Source organism: Lonchura striata, chromosome 5 (genome assembly GCF_046129695.1).
Source record: "Lonchura striata isolate bLonStr1 chromosome 5, bLonStr1.mat, whole genome shotgun sequence".
Taxonomy (NCBI): Eukaryota; Metazoa; Chordata; class Aves; order Passeriformes; family Estrildidae; genus Lonchura; species Lonchura striata.
In genome coordinates, this window is record NC_134607.1 from 45,502,851 (window position 1) to 45,520,641 (window position 17,791).

At 37.7% G+C, this 17,791-nt stretch overlaps 1 protein-coding gene across 2 annotated transcripts; it reads left to right on the plus strand.

Moving 5' to 3' along the window:
• Positions 1-593: 593 nt before the first annotated feature.
• TMEM19 (transmembrane protein 19) lies at positions 594-11,350 on the plus strand. 2 transcript variants are annotated; one of them, XM_021528973.3, is made up of 7 exons: positions 594-651; positions 898-1,048; positions 3,773-3,886; positions 5,176-5,313; positions 5,622-5,876; positions 6,932-7,141; positions 9,627-11,350. In XM_021528973.3, the coding sequence occupies exons 1-7, from the start codon at positions 595-597 to the stop codon at positions 9,788-9,790; spliced, it is 1,089 nt and encodes a 362-aa protein (XP_021384648.1). In that variant the 5' UTR covers position 594; the 3' UTR covers positions 9,791-11,350. The 2 variants fall into 2 exon arrangements, with proteins under 2 accessions (XP_021384648.1, XP_021384647.2); XM_021528972.2 differs by lacking the exon at positions 594-651 and having other exon boundaries at positions 728-1,048.
• The last annotated feature ends 6,441 nt before the right edge of the window (positions 11,351-17,791 follow it).

Genomic DNA, 17,791 nt, shown 5'->3' on the forward strand with positions numbered 1-17,791 from the left:
CCTGGGATGCCTGCAATCTGATTTATTTCACTTATTTCTCATTTATTTTGAGGCTTCTGCCTCAAAACGATGGGTTTTTGAGAAGTTGTGAAGTTTCACCTCGTACTGTGCTTTGTTGACAAAGCCTCTGATGTGTGGAACTGGGAGCTGTGTATACCGTTCAGGTATACACAGGTATATAAGGTAATGTCAGCTTATTTACAACTCGAGTGTTTTGGGAGTCATTCTGACGTGCCCCAGGAAAAGCCACCAGGCAGGTTTGGCATGTTTTCATCCCAAGTCAACTTTAGGAAACGTTTCAAGTCTCTTTCTTCTGCTGTTAATGAACTTCGAAGTGCTCCGACAAGTTTCAACACTCATCCAGGTACTCATTGGTTTCACTAATTATTCCACAGACTTCATGCCTTTGACAGGCGTGTCGTTCCTGGTTTTATTTCGCAAACTGCATCTCCACTCGCGGCGTCTGTCGGAGGGGCGCGACCCCGTGCCCGTCCCAGGGCAGCGGGAGCTGCGCAAGGCGGGGCCCGCCCGCAGCCGCAGCGCCCCCTCGCTGCAGCGCAGGCGCGGGCGGGCCGGCGCGGCTGCGGGCGGAGCATGCGCGGGGAGGCCGCGGGGCGGGATGGTGGCGGCGCCCGCGGCCCCGCCGAGCAGGTCGGTGCCGGGCCCGGGCGGTGCGAGCGCCTCCGGCCGCCCGGCGCCGCGCAGCGCAGCCCGGCGTCTGCCGGCCGGGGCGGCCGCTGCAGCCTCTCCATGAGCGCCTCGGTGCCTCCCGGCAGTGCCCCGGGGGCGGTGCGGGCCGGGCCCGGCCGCGGCTCCGGCCGGGCGGGAGGAGAAAGAGGAGGAGAAGGAGGTGGTGGCGGTGTCGCTGATGCCCTGCGCCTTGTGTTTTCCCATCAGGTGTTGTCCTTCTTGCTTCCCATGTCCTATAACCAGGAGGATTTCTTCAGAGAATACCTCAAAATGATGGCGAATATGGTCATCCTGAACTTGCTCATCTGTATTTCGCTGGCGTTCTGGATCGTGTCCATGACTGCAAGTACGTACTACGGTAAGTCCAAAGGCCGGGGAGAGGCTGGCATGGCACGGACATGGGCGAATCCTCCCCTCCGGCCCCTCTAGGCAGGAGACAAAAATAGGAACAGGGGTGTGCACAGCCCCTTCCTTAGTCAGTAGAGCTGATAACCCCACCTCTTCAAGTAGGCGATAGTGGTTTAGGTGATAACCCCACCTCTTCCAGTAGGCGATAGTGGTTTAGAAGATGCTGACATCCACTTACTTGCAGCTCTGCCCAGGGATCATGTACAATTTAAAATGCTGGTGTCCTTTATGATTTCTTTCTCTTAAAGAAAGCAAATAAAAATTAAGAAGTGAAAAGAAAGACTGAGTTGACAGAGGCCTTTCTATATTAGGTGAAGTACGTGACAGCATGGGAGGAATGTGCCAGCTTTCAAAACTGTTTTAGGAATCAGCAACATCTGCAACATGCAGAACAGGTCGTGCAGGAGGGCTTCCTTAGTTGAGGAACAGAGAAATGGAAAATGGTATAAGAAGATGGAGATGTATGCATGGAGTGGCTGGCTGAAGTATGTACTGTCAGCTCAGTGTTCTGCTCGGGCAGCTCAGGCTGGCTGTGACTTAATTGTGTGCAGTTGCAGGGACACAAGTCCTCTCTGTAGTCTCTCTTTTTGGCTCTAGGACCATTCTTACAGCAGTGTGCAAAAGCAGCTAATACTGCCTGCAGTATCAGTTTATGCCTAGAAGAATTTAATTGCTTTTCCAACTTTAGTCCCCTGGAATAAGACTTATCATTCAGACCCCAGCTAGTCTGATGCTGGAAGAGCTCCAGTGTCATTGCAGTATTGCAATTGAACACCTTCAACTGTGTATTAACACCCTGCATCCAGAAGAAGCTATAATAAATACCCACCAGTATAAGCTGATTTTTGTAAAGGCAGTTGCATGTCTCTGCTCAGTGTTTTTCAGTGATTTAGGGTGGGTTAGTTCTGGTACAGCATTAAATCTGTGTTGTCTGCATACTTCTGCTTTGGGTTGTAGTGAGATGCCAGATGTGTAGAAGGTATGCAGAAGCAGGCTTCACAATCAGCTTTTATTTGTAGCTACCCAAGTGGGATTTAAACATGCAACTTCATTTATGTGTGTCTGCTCTCTAAAGGTATAGCTTTTCTGACAATTAGGATATTCAGGTCCCTGTTTTCTTACGTGAGTGGGAATTTACAGTATAGTGTGGAGAGACCTGGTACCAGCTAAATCAGGATAGGGCCTGATAGAAAGAAGACTGCAGACAAATCTGTCTTTTTGTTGGGAATGGTTATGGAAGAAGGACATAAAACTTCTGCTGTTCATTTGCCTGAGACTGAAAGACCTTGGCTTTTCAAGGAGGTGAATGAAGCATACAGGAGTTAATGGGCTTAAAATGGTTCAGCCCATAAAAGTGGTGAAATTCACAGTCTGTAATATAAATATAAAATACTACAAAAACAAACTTTTATTAATTTACAGTTTATAATAATTCTTAAGCACCAAACAGTGGGCCGGATGTTAATGAAGCCAGAATGTCGAAGAACTCATTCATTGTTTTATTATAGATCCTAGCTTGGTCTTACTTAGTAGTAAGTTAATACAAATACTTTTCCCTCCTACAAGAAAATCCAAAAAGTTTAGTTTAAAAATTACCTTGAAGAGATGCAAATTCTGTTTGTTAGCCAAACAAAAGGAACCCCTTTGTGTTCCAGTACTGCTTACACTCAAGTTTGCACCCAGAGCTGCCTTGGTTTGTGATAGGCAATACCAGGCTACAGCACTGGAGGGCTCTTCATACACAGCTGGTGCTTGTCTTTTGAATTTCTGACTCAGCCCTGGGCTGCAAGACCCCCTCTTGCTCACCTACTATGGCTTTGGGGCTTTTCAGTACACAGAAGAGAATTTTTTCTTGTGAATCATTACATTGCAGTAAGTGTTTCACTGTGTCCTGCTTTGCACCAGGGAGTCAGTGTTCGTGCAGAGGTTGGGATACTGATGGCACAAAAGTTCTTGTTGAAAACCATCATGTTTATCTTTCCAGCAGGACAAGCCTATGTGTCTCTGTAAAATTTTTTTTTATAAGATCAGGACTTACTTTAATGCAAGATTTGTGATGTATTTGTATAGCAGATGTAATTAATAATTTCTCAAGATTTTAATTTTTTTTTTCTTTCAAAACCTACATTAACTATTGGCTTTAGCTTTTAGAAGTATGTGGGTTTTTCAAACTAAAACTGCCACTACAAATATTACTGAGATATTCATCAGCTTAAAGTATATTTTATAGAGCTTTAGGTCAGAAGAACTGAAAGGGCTGATGTTTCATAAAGTGGTCACACTACTTTCACCTAGCAGACTGTCTTGCTTGGCTTATTTTGGTAGTGGAATTTTGTCAACAGTAAATTCAGATGTTAGCTTTCGAAATTCATAAATCCCTTTTAGAATGGAAAATATTACCATATTTTTCTTGTCACATTTTGCTATTTTTTGGTAATTAATTTCAGTTCATGAAATATATTTTCTTTCGATAGCTGAATAGAAAAATTAAGTAGATAATTGCAGATATATTGTCCTTCTGTCCATATGATTATCTTTCTTGTGAAGGATGAAAAGTTTTAATCTCTATTAAAGATCAAAATTTAAGTATATATCAGGAAATAAAAACTTTTCAGACATGAAGATATAAAGGCTTTATGAGGATCCTCTGTAACCCTGTTAATTGATTTATCAGGTACTTTGCGACCCATTTCTCCATGGCGCTGGCTTTTTTCAGTCTTGGTTCCACTAATTATTGCTACACAGGGTTTTAAGAAGAAGAGTCTTGATCACAGTGGTGCATTAGGAGGTATGTTTTTTTCTGAGACTTAAGCTAAATGTTTAGTAAACTGCTGTTTAAGGCTTTACCTAGTTCTGTTATAATAAAGTATGAATGTAAGCATACATACCCCAGATTCATACTGGGTTTTTTTTTTCTCATGCTTATTTAAACAGTCAAGTTAACCCTGTGCTACTGTTCATAATTGATTTTATTAATACTATTATAGTTACGTAAACCTGGAAGATTCTTCATACTTCAGTACAGTATGCAGTTAAATCACATGGTTTGGTTTATCATATAGAAAGATTCACAGAGAAACAAAGAAATGCCAGGCATTTTTTTGGCCTGGCAAAAATGAAAATTAGATCCATACTTCACTAAGAACAAATGATTGTTCCTGAAAAGTTTTTCTAGACTACATGATAAAAAGCCCAGCATAGTGTATAATAGTGTTTATTGAAATCTGATGCAGTGTTTCTTGGTGAGGTGATTCACCCTTGTCTTGTGATATTGTCTGAATTGATGTTCAGTGAAGTAAATCAGGACCTCAAATCCTTCCTTCCCATGTCACCCATTTTGGAAATCTTCAGTCTATGAGAGTTAAGGGAAGCATTTTCTACACTGACAAAAATATTTTGGCTTTTATGTTCCAAACTCTTAACAGCTCTGCTAGCCAGTTTATACTGGCATTTGCTCTTAAATGCAACCATTTTTCTTTCAGTCCTTTAGAATTGTAATCTCGTGAGCAGTGATATTAGGCCTCCCCTGAAAGGGGACATAAAAATGAATTGCATGAAGAAGATAAAATACTTTAAAAAATTACAGAAATAAAGGGGTGTAATAAAAGTCATAAACTAAAAAAGAAAAGAATAGAGAAGTAACATCTGCTAAGATATGGAGGAGGGTTTTAGAGGTTATCTTGGAGACCTTGGATGTGGGATTTGATACCTAAACTGATGATAAACTTGCTGATAGAGGCACAGCCACAGGTATATATCTAGTCCTTATAAAAATAATAATATTCTTCAGGCAGAGTACTTGAATTTCAATTTTATATTCTTTAGATTCTGAGGGTTTTATTGCTTCTCTTTTATTTTTAAACAGTATAACTGTTTTATGGCAAAAGGTCTTAAAAACCACATGCTTCAGCAGTTACAATAAAATTAACAATTGTCAATAGAATCTCTTACTGCATTATTGTGTTAGGTTTATCAGGAAGATACTTTTCATATTCAGAAAATTTGAAATACTTAATTGCTTTACAAAACAACCATAGTTACATGAAGGAACTTTATATATTTATTTTTTCTTTATAGGACTGGTGGTTGGATTTATCCTTACAGTTGCAAATTATAGTTTCTTCTCTTCTTTGTTTGTATTTTTTGTTACTTCTTCAAAACTTACTAAGTGGAAAAAAGATATAAAGAAGAAAATAGATTCAGAATACAAAGAAGGTAAGCCAAAATACTTTAATTCTTTTAGATCCCTTGTAGAGAATAAATACTGCATGTTTCTTGTTCCCTTCAAAGGGTCAGATGAGATAAAATATCTAGAATAGGGAACACTGTTGAGGCTTCCCTCGACTCTATCCCTGTGAATATTAGCAGGCCACTTTGCTTTTGCTTCTGTTTTGTTAAACAAATTGCCATAAAGTTTCTGTTTTGAATGTGTGTCTTTTTAAATTTAACTTTATATATGTGTTATTTTGCTTTTGCCTCATGCTGTTTCCTGAAATTACTAAAATTCAGTTTCTATACTTCAGGTGGCCAGAGGAATTGGGTTCAGGTATTCTGTAATGGTGGTGTTCCTACTGAGCTGGCTCTCTTATATATGATAGAAAATGGACCAGGTGAAATTCCTATTGACTTTTCAAAGGAATACACAGCATCATGGATGTGCTTATCCCTTTTGGGAGCTTTGGCATGCTCTGCTGGTGATACATGGGCTTCAGAGATTGGTAGTGTTATAAGTAAAAGCAAACCAAGATTGATAACAACCTGGGAACAGGTTCCAGTAGGTAAGATGTCACCTCTTCTACATCTTCTTAATATTTTGTTAATCTGTTTTGAATTATGCATCTAACTTGAAAAGTTCAAAGCATGACATAGAAAAATAAATAACAGAAATATGGGATTAGAAAAGGTTACCAGGAATGCATTCTCTGAAATGGAATATAGTCAACTGTGTTTTTCTGCATCTTGTTGATGAGATGCACGAGCATAGTAACCACAGAGCTAAAATAATTCTGAATGCTGTCACGTCTAATCTCTGACAAGAGTCAAAGAGTTTATACTGCTAGTATGAAGAATACAAGTTATCAGCTTGTATTTTTCAGGCATTGTTTTAATCAGTAGAATACATATATATTCAATAGAGACAGTACAGAAAATTTACTTCATAACCAAATCACTAATTTCCTTTAATATCCTGCCAAGGGGGAATTAAGTGAACTTCCTGTCTGTCAAACATAGTCTCCATGGTGGATGTCATTGCTGCTTTAAAGCAATATGCCTTTTCTGAGTCTTGCTGGCAAATTGATCAGAGGTATAGATCTTGTTGGGTAGGAGTTAAATGCATGGGAATTATTTTTTTCTTTATATGCATATTCAGATTTGTATTCAATGAGCTATCATCTCTGTGGATTTGGTAATTTTATTTTTAAATGTGTTGGTGAAACATGTCTTAGTATACTACTTCTGAAGGAGGGCATTGCTTTAATGTGCACATCTCAAAGTCTGTTTTTCTTGAGTAAATCTCTTATTTTATTACCCCACCACCACCAAGAGCAGACAAATACTAGGTGATATTGAGAAGTGTGTGCTGTCTAGTTTTATTTAATTTAATGCTGGTGAGTATTTCTAGAGAACTAGCCCTAGAGACAGGAATGGAGTAGTAACAGGCAGTAATGGTACAGGTGAAGCTGCTCAACAACATAATGGGAATTGTAAAAAGCTGCTGTAGATGTAAGGGGAGAAGATCACTATGGACAGTTTGGATTTCATGTAAAACATTTTAATTAATACAAGTCTTTTAAAACCAGTTTGTAAATCAGCTACACTTTATTTGGTTTAGGTACTAATGGAGCAGTTACTTTAGTGGGCCTGCTCTCAAGTTTGCTTGGAGGCATGACAGTAGGTATAGCCTACTTTATAACTCAACTCATTTTCGTGACTGATCTGGAAATATCTGCTCCACAATGGCCCATTATAGTGTTTGCTGCAGCAGCTGGCCTACTGGGATCAATTGTTGACTCATATTTGGGAGCTACGATGCAATACAGCGGTAAGAGCCTTCTTTTTTTCTTTTTTTTTCCCCTTTCTCCCAATGTAACCTAAAATTTGACTTGAACTTGAAGAAAGGCTGAGGATATGATTTTTAAATGGAAAGATTACAGAAATAGCAGCATCAAGGACAAAGGGAGCAAAAGTAATGGACATAGTAATGAAAAGGAGCAAGGGCAGTTGGCCCTTTTCCACTTTGATTTATTTATTGTAGCTTATTGTCTTTTTGATGACTGAAAGAGACAGAGACACCCACCAAGTTACCTTGGAAGAAGCAATTGCTGCTCTCTCCATTTCTATATGTCTAATTATAGTAACATTTTATAAGAAAAAATGTCAGTTTAATTTTATCCATTTATTTGGATTAAGTTGTCACTGCAGAAGCTCCATTCCTAACTTTGAAGTCTTAGCAATAGGCTCAAAAGTAGGAATTAAGTAAGAAAAAGTGAACAATACAGGTTTTTTCACTGCTTCCTGTAGAAGCTTTATAATACAGAGCACTGTTCCTATAAGTTAAGCTTATCACAAACTAGCTGTGTTTTTAAATAAAAAGACAATATGCATTTTTTTTTAATTGTTGACTGGCTGGTTTTAAATTATTTCAGTATTTACTCATTGCCCTGAAGGATCATTGTCTATGGACAAAACTACAGACAACCTTTAGGTTAAGCTGTAAACTTATCCTATGTTTCAAAATTGTTGAGAAACCATATCTGACACTGTTGTGTTTACCAGCTTGTTTACAGAGAGAACTTAAGTTTCCAGGTTTCATTGTTGGTATACTTATTAACTGGAAATCAAGGTGTAAATGTGCTGATGAACTGCCTCAGAGACACAAGTCCTTTTGGTCTGCTATTACAATGAGATCCACAAACTGTTGGTGATGCTCTGGATTTGGCTATACAGTATTTTTATGCTCTATTCTTTGTAATTCCATTGAAGATCAAAATACAAAGGAGTGTTTAACTATTTGATAAATTTTTAGATATTTCTGTCCTGAGCAAGAAACACTCAAGCACTCAGAAAATGTTTCAAGCTTCTAATGAGGCAGATGCATTAAGAGAATGGAGTAAACCTAGCTAATGCATGCCTGCATTTATCAGCATCTATTTCTTTTTCATTTCATATATTTTTTCCATGCTCAGCAACTTACCTTTTTAGCTGCAGCAGGAACAGTATGCAAATTCCACAGTTTCTTTTACAAATGCAAAAGCATTGCTGGAGTATGTATATTATGTTGTACACTTATGTGCTGTGGTATATATGTGATGTGATACAGGCAAAACTGTGCTGCTCATTTGTGTCTCTCCTTCAGCCCACTTTTTTTTTCCCTTTTCATTGTGGACTCAGAAGGAATATTCTAGTTTCTGCAGCATCTTGAAAAACATTAAATATGGCAGGGGGAATAAAGAATTGTGTCTCATTTTTTAAAACAGTATGCTGCTAATCCTTTTTGCCAATGTGTTTCCTTTTGATTATATTCCTTTATGTGGTGTATCTAATAGCCTGTGATACCCACTGTTTCTGAAAAAAAAATCCACCCCTGCCTGCACAGTTATTAATTAAAACTTTGAATAGCTGTGCAGAATAAGATTCAGATTTGCCCATGTTATCAGTTTATACATAGTCTGTAAATAACAAAGCTAATGGAAGGACTGTTACTTTGCCTACTTGTTCATGCTTGGAATATACACTTTATGTACAATTGAGGCATATATTTAGAAAAAAATTAATATAAAATATACTGATTGCATTTGGAATGTTGCAACCTTCAATGAGTGCATCTGCACATAACCAGTTACACTTCACTACAGTGCAAGTTAAGATCAAGTATTCTAGATTGGTGTGCTTTTATCAGGAATGGTGCAGCTGGACAAAACATAAGATAATGGTGTCTGTACAGTAATAGCTAATGAAGGACAATATTAAAGTGTTGATAATACAGAGCCAGAGCAAGAAATTACCTAAGTACTACAGAAAAACTCCTGCTGCTGGTGCTATAAAATTGCTGTGTAAATAGAATTTATAAATTCAGCCTTTGTAAAGAGCTTGTTTTCTGTCAGATTAAATAATAATGTTTCCACAATTTTCCTTTTAAAACAAATACACCTTCTTAAACATGCTGTTAATAAGTTCTTTCTGTTTAAAACGGCATCCGTTGCTTTAGAGTGACTCTTCAAACAGCTTCTTCCTCTTCTGATTTAGCTTGTTTCATTCCTTTCTTTGCTATGAAACTACATAAAGAGAGATTTGACAGAAGTATGACTTCGCAAAAGAAGTAACATCTAATGTAAAATATTACATTTATACTCCATTTTTTGAAAATACCAAATTAAACTGACTGTAATTTAGTTTAGTCTGATGATGTCTTCTTACAGAGATTTAACACTGTTATAACAAAATAAATTTAAGGTGTATATACTAGGTTACTAAGTTTCTCTTCATCTTGGTTGACTTTGTAAAATGAAGTTTTTATCTTTTTCCAGGTTTTGACCAGACAATTGGCATGGTTGTTAACCACCAAACAAAAGACTCCAAGCACATATCTGGAAAACCTATATTAGACAACAATGCTGTAAATCTTTTTTCTTCTGTAATCATTGCTCTGATGCTTCCAGGCACAGCATGGTTTTTCTGGCCAAGGGGTTGAAATGGTTTAAGGTTTTCTGCATGTGAATCATTTATGTTCAGTCTTTCTCAGAGACTTCAAAGAGTTCCAGTTGAACTCTCTGTAAGAGATGGATCTGAAACATTCACAGAGCTAAAGGACTTTCCATCTCAACTTGTTAAGGCTGTAAACTTCATGTGGCAATTGGCATCTCTCAGGAAGGTGCTTTGTCAATAAAGCTCTTGCTGCTCCTCAGGTGGATGTAGATCATTGCCAGGTGAGGTGAAGCACTTGATGAATTTGTCCTCCATTTATGGAGCTGAAGTGTTGATGTCTCTTCTCTCCAGTTTCCAGCATCTGGAAGGGCAGGAAGCTGGGAATAGAAGTCTAATCCACATCAATCAGTGTGATGGAGCCTTGTGGCTATTATCCAAGTTAGACAAAAAAACACTGCAGCTTTATATAGGCAATGGTAACGTGGGTGATGTGGGTGAATTCTGGTATTTCCCATTATCTACCGTTTGTAACGTATTTTGGAAGTATTTGGATGAGAAGAAAGAATTCAGCCTTGTTGCCTATTCTCTATCCTGGTACTAGCTCCAGTTCCCTGAGAATAGGTTTGATAAAAATGATCCAAACGTAACATTTGAAGCAAAAATCTAAATTTAAAGTAGAAACTTTAAGCTGTACCAGTAAGAATAATAAATTTTTTTTTTTTTTTGACATCTTTATTTCAAAACTAATGATATTTAGGAAGATTTGTCAATACTGTGGTATTTATCAAATACATTAAAATTAAATATGACAGTTGTGGATTCACAATCATCTCTTTAGAAAGATAATGTTTTTTTTCTATGAGCATAGAATTTTTCCTTAGTGTTTGGCATTCTAATCAAACTATACTCTTTGGTTATCTCTCAACAGTGGAAGTGTTTCCCATTTTGTTTGGGGCTTCTATTTAGAGATGATAGCTTCAGCCAAAGAAGCTACAGATGTTATCCTTGTAGCAAATGGGGGAAGTTGCACATCTAAACCATTTAAAAGTAGAAATTTAATTTTCAATGCTCAGGTTCCTGTGTTAGGTAATGCTGTCTTCCATCATTCATTTATAAAAGTTGCAGAAGTAATGTAGTCAGTACAGATTGTATTTAAACTTTAGAGATACCCTCATAATAACCTCTCAGCGCTGATAGTCAGAAGTGTGGGCCCATACTTTTAACTTATGAAAAGTTTTTTTCTTTTCTTGTTCAAGATAGGTGAATATTTTGTATTGAACATCTGGGGTTTTCTTACAAGTGTCTTGTGTATATTGCCTATCTTAATTCAATTGACTTTTTTATTTTATCACCTTTTATGGGAATATTAAAAACTTTAACACCTTCCATACTGAGTTTACTCTTTTAAAATCTAGACTATATAGATCTGAAATTCATCTCTGGAACTACTTCACTGTATTATTCGATTTAAAGATGAGATTTCAAAGTTTTCTGAATAGAACAAATTGTGTAGCTGCTCTATGTCTGTTCCTGTGGAAGGGCACAAAATTATGGAAGTAATATATGCACTTAAACTTTAACAATAAACACTTGGAAATTTAATGTACTGTTTGGACTTATGCTGCTTATTAATACTGTTGTGGTTTCTGGAATTGAGCAAGATAAAATTTTTGTAAGATACTTTTTTTTTTCACCAGTTGAATGCCTTATTCTTATATTCTTTCGTTTCCTGAAGTGAAATGTACTTTCAATCACTGAAGTGGACATGGTCAGCTTTTTCACTATTTTTTATGAGTTCATTTGAAAACCAGCTTACCATAGTGAGATGACATCTCATTTCATATTCATAGCAGCATGAAATGCTTTGATCTGTGATCATATGAACAAATGTGATCTGACTGAAATCCTGTAGTTAGCATCTTCAAAGGCTGTTATTTTTGATTTTTTTTTGTCATATCTTAGTTATGACACTTGAGTTGCTTTTGAAACTGCTCCTAAGTTTCCAGTATACACAAAGATCTGAGCACACTTAAACTCTGAAAAGGACAGGGTTTACTTCATTAACTTCAGGTGTACTGAGTATAGCTTAGGCAAATATTGTTACGTTTAACTACTCAGTAGTTGTAAACTGACAAACTTTATGAGAAGGTGGAGGTGAGAGTAGGGGATACAGGGAAGAAATTGCTGGATGTGACAAACTGCCTGTAACTTAGTGTGGGTCACTAGAAGCAGTTTCTGGGCTCACAAGGCAGCAAATGAATAGCCTGTGTCCAAGTGCTACTTGGAGAGACAAAAAATGCAGGAAGTAAAAAGAAAAAGGGAGAAAAGAGAAAAAACAGGAAGCTGATAAATTTAAAATTGCAAGATAGGTTACTGCAGTTAATAAATTTGCATTTGTTAATGAATTTGTTTATAAATTTGCACTGATTTTGCATTAATAATTAAGTGGCATCAATATTTTCACAGCAATACACTCAAAAACTTTTTAAATGAAGTGGTTACAATTGTGATTTACAGGTTCTTGTGCTTGGCTTGATTGGTGGATGTGATAGATGTTTAAGTAAAATTTTGACATATTTGCATGCAAGAAATCTTTAGCTAGGTCTCACCCAGACTTGGTGCTGTGATTGTTGAAGTATACCGGTATCAGAACCACCAGTATCTGTTTTTTAGATTTCTGTTTTATTGTTACAGCTGCAGATTGTTTTGGGTCCATCATTACACAGTTTCCTGGGACAGCAAAATAAAGTAGTGTAAAAACCAAAAGGGGTATACCACCTGTTTTGGATATTAAGGACAAGCTGATTCTGCAGATTGACTTCGTCTGACAGTAAAGGGCTGAAATGTCATGAAATTTTGTTGGTATTTTACAGAACCAACTTGGGCACTATTCATATTGCAATCTGTTAGGACTGGGCATCTCAGATTTGTAAGTAGGATTTGTTTTCCCTGCATTTCTTCAGCAGTACTTTGGTCCCCGTGCAGCCTTTTCTTTATATTTCATTATCTAACATTTTAAATTGCTACTAAGTCACTTTTCTTCAAGCAGGAGTTAACCTGTTTTACAGGAAATTTATTCCCTTAAAGCTTTGTAGGTATGCAGGTGTGCTTCTGGCTCTTGCTATAACTGGATAATAGTTTTTAATTTAAATACTTCTTCTGTTGGGGGATAAGGTGCAGCTCTGGGATACAATTGTGGGCCTGTTGTAATGCATAAATCAGAGAAGGTACATGAATTCACTCAGACTAATGTGGATCCCTGCAGCACTCCCAAGCCTGCAGCCACCCTCAGTAAATATTAATACCAATACCAAATGAGGATGAATACAGAAATGTGGAAACAAAGCTACTGAGAAAATAGCAGCTTGTACTTGGGTACTCCCATGTCTGTAAAACTTAATTCCAAGTGAAGAAATTCCACCAGGAATATTTAGTAGCTTTTCTACAACATTCATGTCACAAAGTCAGTTTTTTTAATATCTTCCCACTACAACCACTTATTAAGTCATAGAATCACAGAACAGCCCAGGTTGGAAGGGACTTTTGAGAGATCATCTGTGGATCATTTTGTGGGAAGGGGATCTTTGGTGAGATTATCTAGCAATAACCAATCTGTCCAATCACATTTTGAATACCTTTGATGATGGGCACTCTACCACATCCTTGTATGTCAGAGTTTTCCTTGAAACAGAAAAAGGTGGATGCATAGGAAAGTAGATGATCACCATTATGATTTCCTATCAGGAAACATTTTGTGACTGACTGATGGTATGAAGTAAGTGTCATACACTGTGTCACTTTGAAAATATCTTCATAACAGATGTCTCCTCCTGTAGCAGACCAACAAGCAGCATTGCTTGCTCTATGCTGTTCTGGGATTTGCCATTTTAGAGCAAGGACAAGTGTTTGCTAATCCGGGTGAGAGTCAAGAAGTGAAGACTGGATTAACTGAAATGTGGAAGAACCAGCCTGACCCATGCTGAGGAAAGGAGAACAGCACCAGTATGGAAACAGCTGCCTGTTTGCAGGGAGCTACCTGACTGGACCTGCTGAGTCGCCTGTGAAGCCTTGCATAACTTGTTTGTACCTCTCTTGTCTGGTGGCTGCTTTTTTGTGGCTATGTTCAAACAAGCATAAAGCAGAATTAAATACTGTAATGCGATCACTGCCCAAATTGTTCTTGGAGGTTCAAACCCACACCATTAGTGAGGACAACAGTGGTTTGAAAAAACAATGCATTCCGCAATTAGAAGAAACATCAGTAGAAAGCAGTAAGAAGTTTTCTGGTGCTCATTTGTTAATACCCTTTAGTATCTTCAGTTACTATTTTTATAAGGTCTTTGCAGGTGCAGCCCTAGCTGCGAAGCTGGGAAGATAGAAAGACCTCATAAAAAAATCATGTGACTGTGTTGTGATGTTTCTTGGTAAAGGGCTCTTGCTGTGCTGGCTTATGCAGAGATCAGCCCAGTACTAGAAAAGCAATGACTTCTATCATCCTACTCTTTTTCTCACTATTGTCACTATTACTTGTTTGCCTGGTATTTCATTATTTCACTTGTTGACTTCCTAAGTCCTGAATTCATTCCACTGTCAAAAGCTGCTATGATCAAATGGTCCCTCAAAGGAGTAGCAGTCTCAGTCTGCCTTAAACTGCCAAATGTCTTGGTTATGGTGCTCCCAACAGATGTGCATCATCTCATTCCATTAAGTCTCTCATCCTAATATAATTTAAAATGAAGAAGTTCACTGGGCTGAACTCTGCTGATTCATGATGCATTGGGATGAGAAGCATGAGTGTTACGCACCTCTGAATTCTGGAAACTGTCCTTTGGTAGGTGCCATAAGAAAACAAAGACATGGGTGTCAGCATCTGACAGTGCACTTGGTGGAATGTCTGCAGTGGATTTAGCTTGTACAAATCTATGCCAGAAAAAAAAAGCATCCATTGCCAACCAAACAATAAAAAGTGCCCAAATCCCTTATCACAAGACAAAAAGGAAGTGTAATATAATTTATTGTTCTTTAGAGTTTGAAGTTAAATGAACAAAAATATTCTCACATTCTCACTGCAGATTCGAGTAATACACCACTTACATTCAAATAGGTTAACAGATTAGAATAGATTAACAAATGTCTCATTTGGTTACAGAACTCACCTGAAATAAGAATGTAATCTAGATGTTAAACTTACATGCCTTACCTTTTTCTTTCCTATCTCTAATGAAAGCAATTTTTTATAATACATTCCCAGTTTTTTTTTCAGACAGGAAAGCTGAAAAGCAGAAAAGGAACCCCATGCTGGCAGACAGCCCATTCAGGAGTACAATGCAACTTGGTATACTGCTCTCACTCACAGGAGGCTTTTACCAGAAGCACATCATTGCTGCTGCTTGTTACAACATAGTTTTTAAACATAGAATCCTAATCTAATCAGACCCTACAGAACGATTCATATTCAGAATCTCCTGATGGTGCAGAAGATTCCTTTTTTCCTGAAGAATTGAAAAGACACATGTAATTCCCTCAACCTCTCACAATGCCCTGAGGCATCACCTGCTTCAGGCATGGGGGCAGGAGTCATACATTCGTAAGCATTTTCTCTACAGAAAGTGTGACCAATATTTCTATTACTACAGCTCTCCATTTCTAACAACAAAATACAAACCTTTTAACATAAAATATTTAATTGGTCAAAGCAGAAAGGAGATGTTGGTTTTAGGGAAAGCATTCTGCTGAAAGTAATATGCACTTGACCTTGATAAAGTCTTCTTTGCATTTTGTCTGTGTGACTTTCTTGCAACTGGGTTACTTAGTGCAATTAAAAGAAGCACTGGCTTTAATTAGAAACTTCTAAGGGAGAAATTATGAATAAAATAATAGGCTAGCTGATTCAATTCAATTTGTTCAGTCACAGAAAGGAAAGCACTTGCTTTAAGAGTTTACATGATCATCCTGGTGTCCAGTCACTTGTCCTTTACACAATATTTTAAAATGTAGGACTGAGCAAGAGTGATATTTGACAATGTAACTTGTTGCTGGTTTGTTTACCTGCTCATCGTGAGTGTCTGCTGAGCAAAACACTTTATGGAACCCTTCACAAAGGAAAGTGTCTGCAAATGCATATGTATTTTAAGACCACAGCAATGTATTTTATATCAATGGTAGGAGTTGAATGATAATGTTAAAAATGGTTTATTAAATCTTTTTCCTTGTTTTAAAGGCTACTTTAGGATAAATTGCTTCAATTCAAACCATACAGTGTAGTCCTGGGATTTCTCCATTCATTCCCATGAAGTATATGTTTAGAGTACAAATTTCCTTTTAAATTTTAGAAGTCTTAGTTGAAGGCCCTACATTTTAGTGAGATGTGGTTCTCATTTGGGCCATTAATAATTCTGTCTTTTTTCAGCAGTAGATATGATGAACACAATATTGAAAAAAATAAAATTATTTAAAATTATTAGATGTGAGAGCTGGTAGAGATAGTCAGTCTCCTGTGAACTGGGCCTGGGGACTGCCTGAAATGCAATCTGTATCTGGTCAAACTCATGTCACTAGGCTACCCAGCACCCCTCAAGCAAAGCTGTCAGAAAATAAGGAATTATTTGCTTCACTTGGTATTGGTCATTAAAAACTTGTGTTTCATTTTGAATCTGAATGTGTCTGGCTTTAGATTCCTGCTATTAGTTCTTTCCTTGTGCCTGTTCCTGCAACAGCACTGGTGAGCTGACCAAAGTGAGCCTTTTCCTTTTCTCTGCCCTATTTTAAAACTGTATGCCAAATTCCAGTACAAGTTTTATCAGAGCCATGCACTGAGATTAAAAAATTCTTCATTACTTCCTTATTTCATATCCAGGAATTACCTCTGCCTTTTTACTACATTCATATACTTAGATACCTGCTAGGTTTTGACTGTCTTATTTGTTACACTAGCGATGAGGTAACACTTTTGTATTCTTTATAATGTTTCTGCTTTTAATTTTCAGATAGCAGCTTTTTATACAGTTTTTGCTGAACACCCCATTCTTGTCATTATTTATCACACTGACAGTGCCATATTGCTTCAACTTTGATTAGCATTGATCTTATATTTACTTTACAGGCCATTTAGGAAACCCAAAAGGCCCTAAAGGAAACATCAGTTTTCAAAGACAACTGTCTCACTACTCTGAACTGCTCATCCAGTTCTTGATGCAATATATTTGTCTTTCATTGCATCAAAAAAATATTTTTTTCCCCATTGTTAGCATGTGGGTACTAAGTCAAGCTCCTGAAAAAATTAGTACAGCTATGGCCTTACTTTTGAACAGCCAAAGACTGTAATGTCATCTTAGGTTTCTCTGATGAGACCTATTTTTCCATTAGAATTTGTTGACTGGCACACATAACATTTGAATGCTTCATTTAATTACTAGTCTTTATTTTGTGTCATTACTTTTTTTTTTTTTTTTTTTTTTTTGTCATCATCTGCTCCTCCCCACAGCTGAAGGTGTGAGTGCCATGGTGAAGATGGGTGTATCAGGGCGTTTGTGTGTACAGAAGGCTGTGCAAGCCTGCATGCAACAGGCAATTACCATTGCCAAAGAGTACGTCTGTGGACAGGCTGGTTGCTGTTACACAGATGATGATTTGGATGAAGATGTATAGGTGATTAAGTAAGCTTTCCATGATGCAAAACAGGTCCATTTTGCTCACAGCAGCTCATTTCTATCCTCTCCTCACTGTTTAGCTGAAGCTCAGTAACACTGAAACTGGTAGGTTTTGGGATGTCCCTGAGGAACCCTTTTGGCACCCATGCTTCCTTCCTATGTTCCCATTCCTTTATAGAAGCTCTTGGAAAATCTGCTGGCTTATCAGCCAGTAAATGAAAACTTCCCTTTTGCTATTTCTGCTGTGGCCCACAGTCAGCACACTGCAAGATCTCTCTTGCACTTCTCTCCCACCCTGAGCAGATTCTGAGGAAGCCTACAGTGCCACTGTTGTCCCCATCTCCTGTTGTACCACACAGCAGCAAGTTATTCTGGTGCCAAGTTCCATTCTTTATATG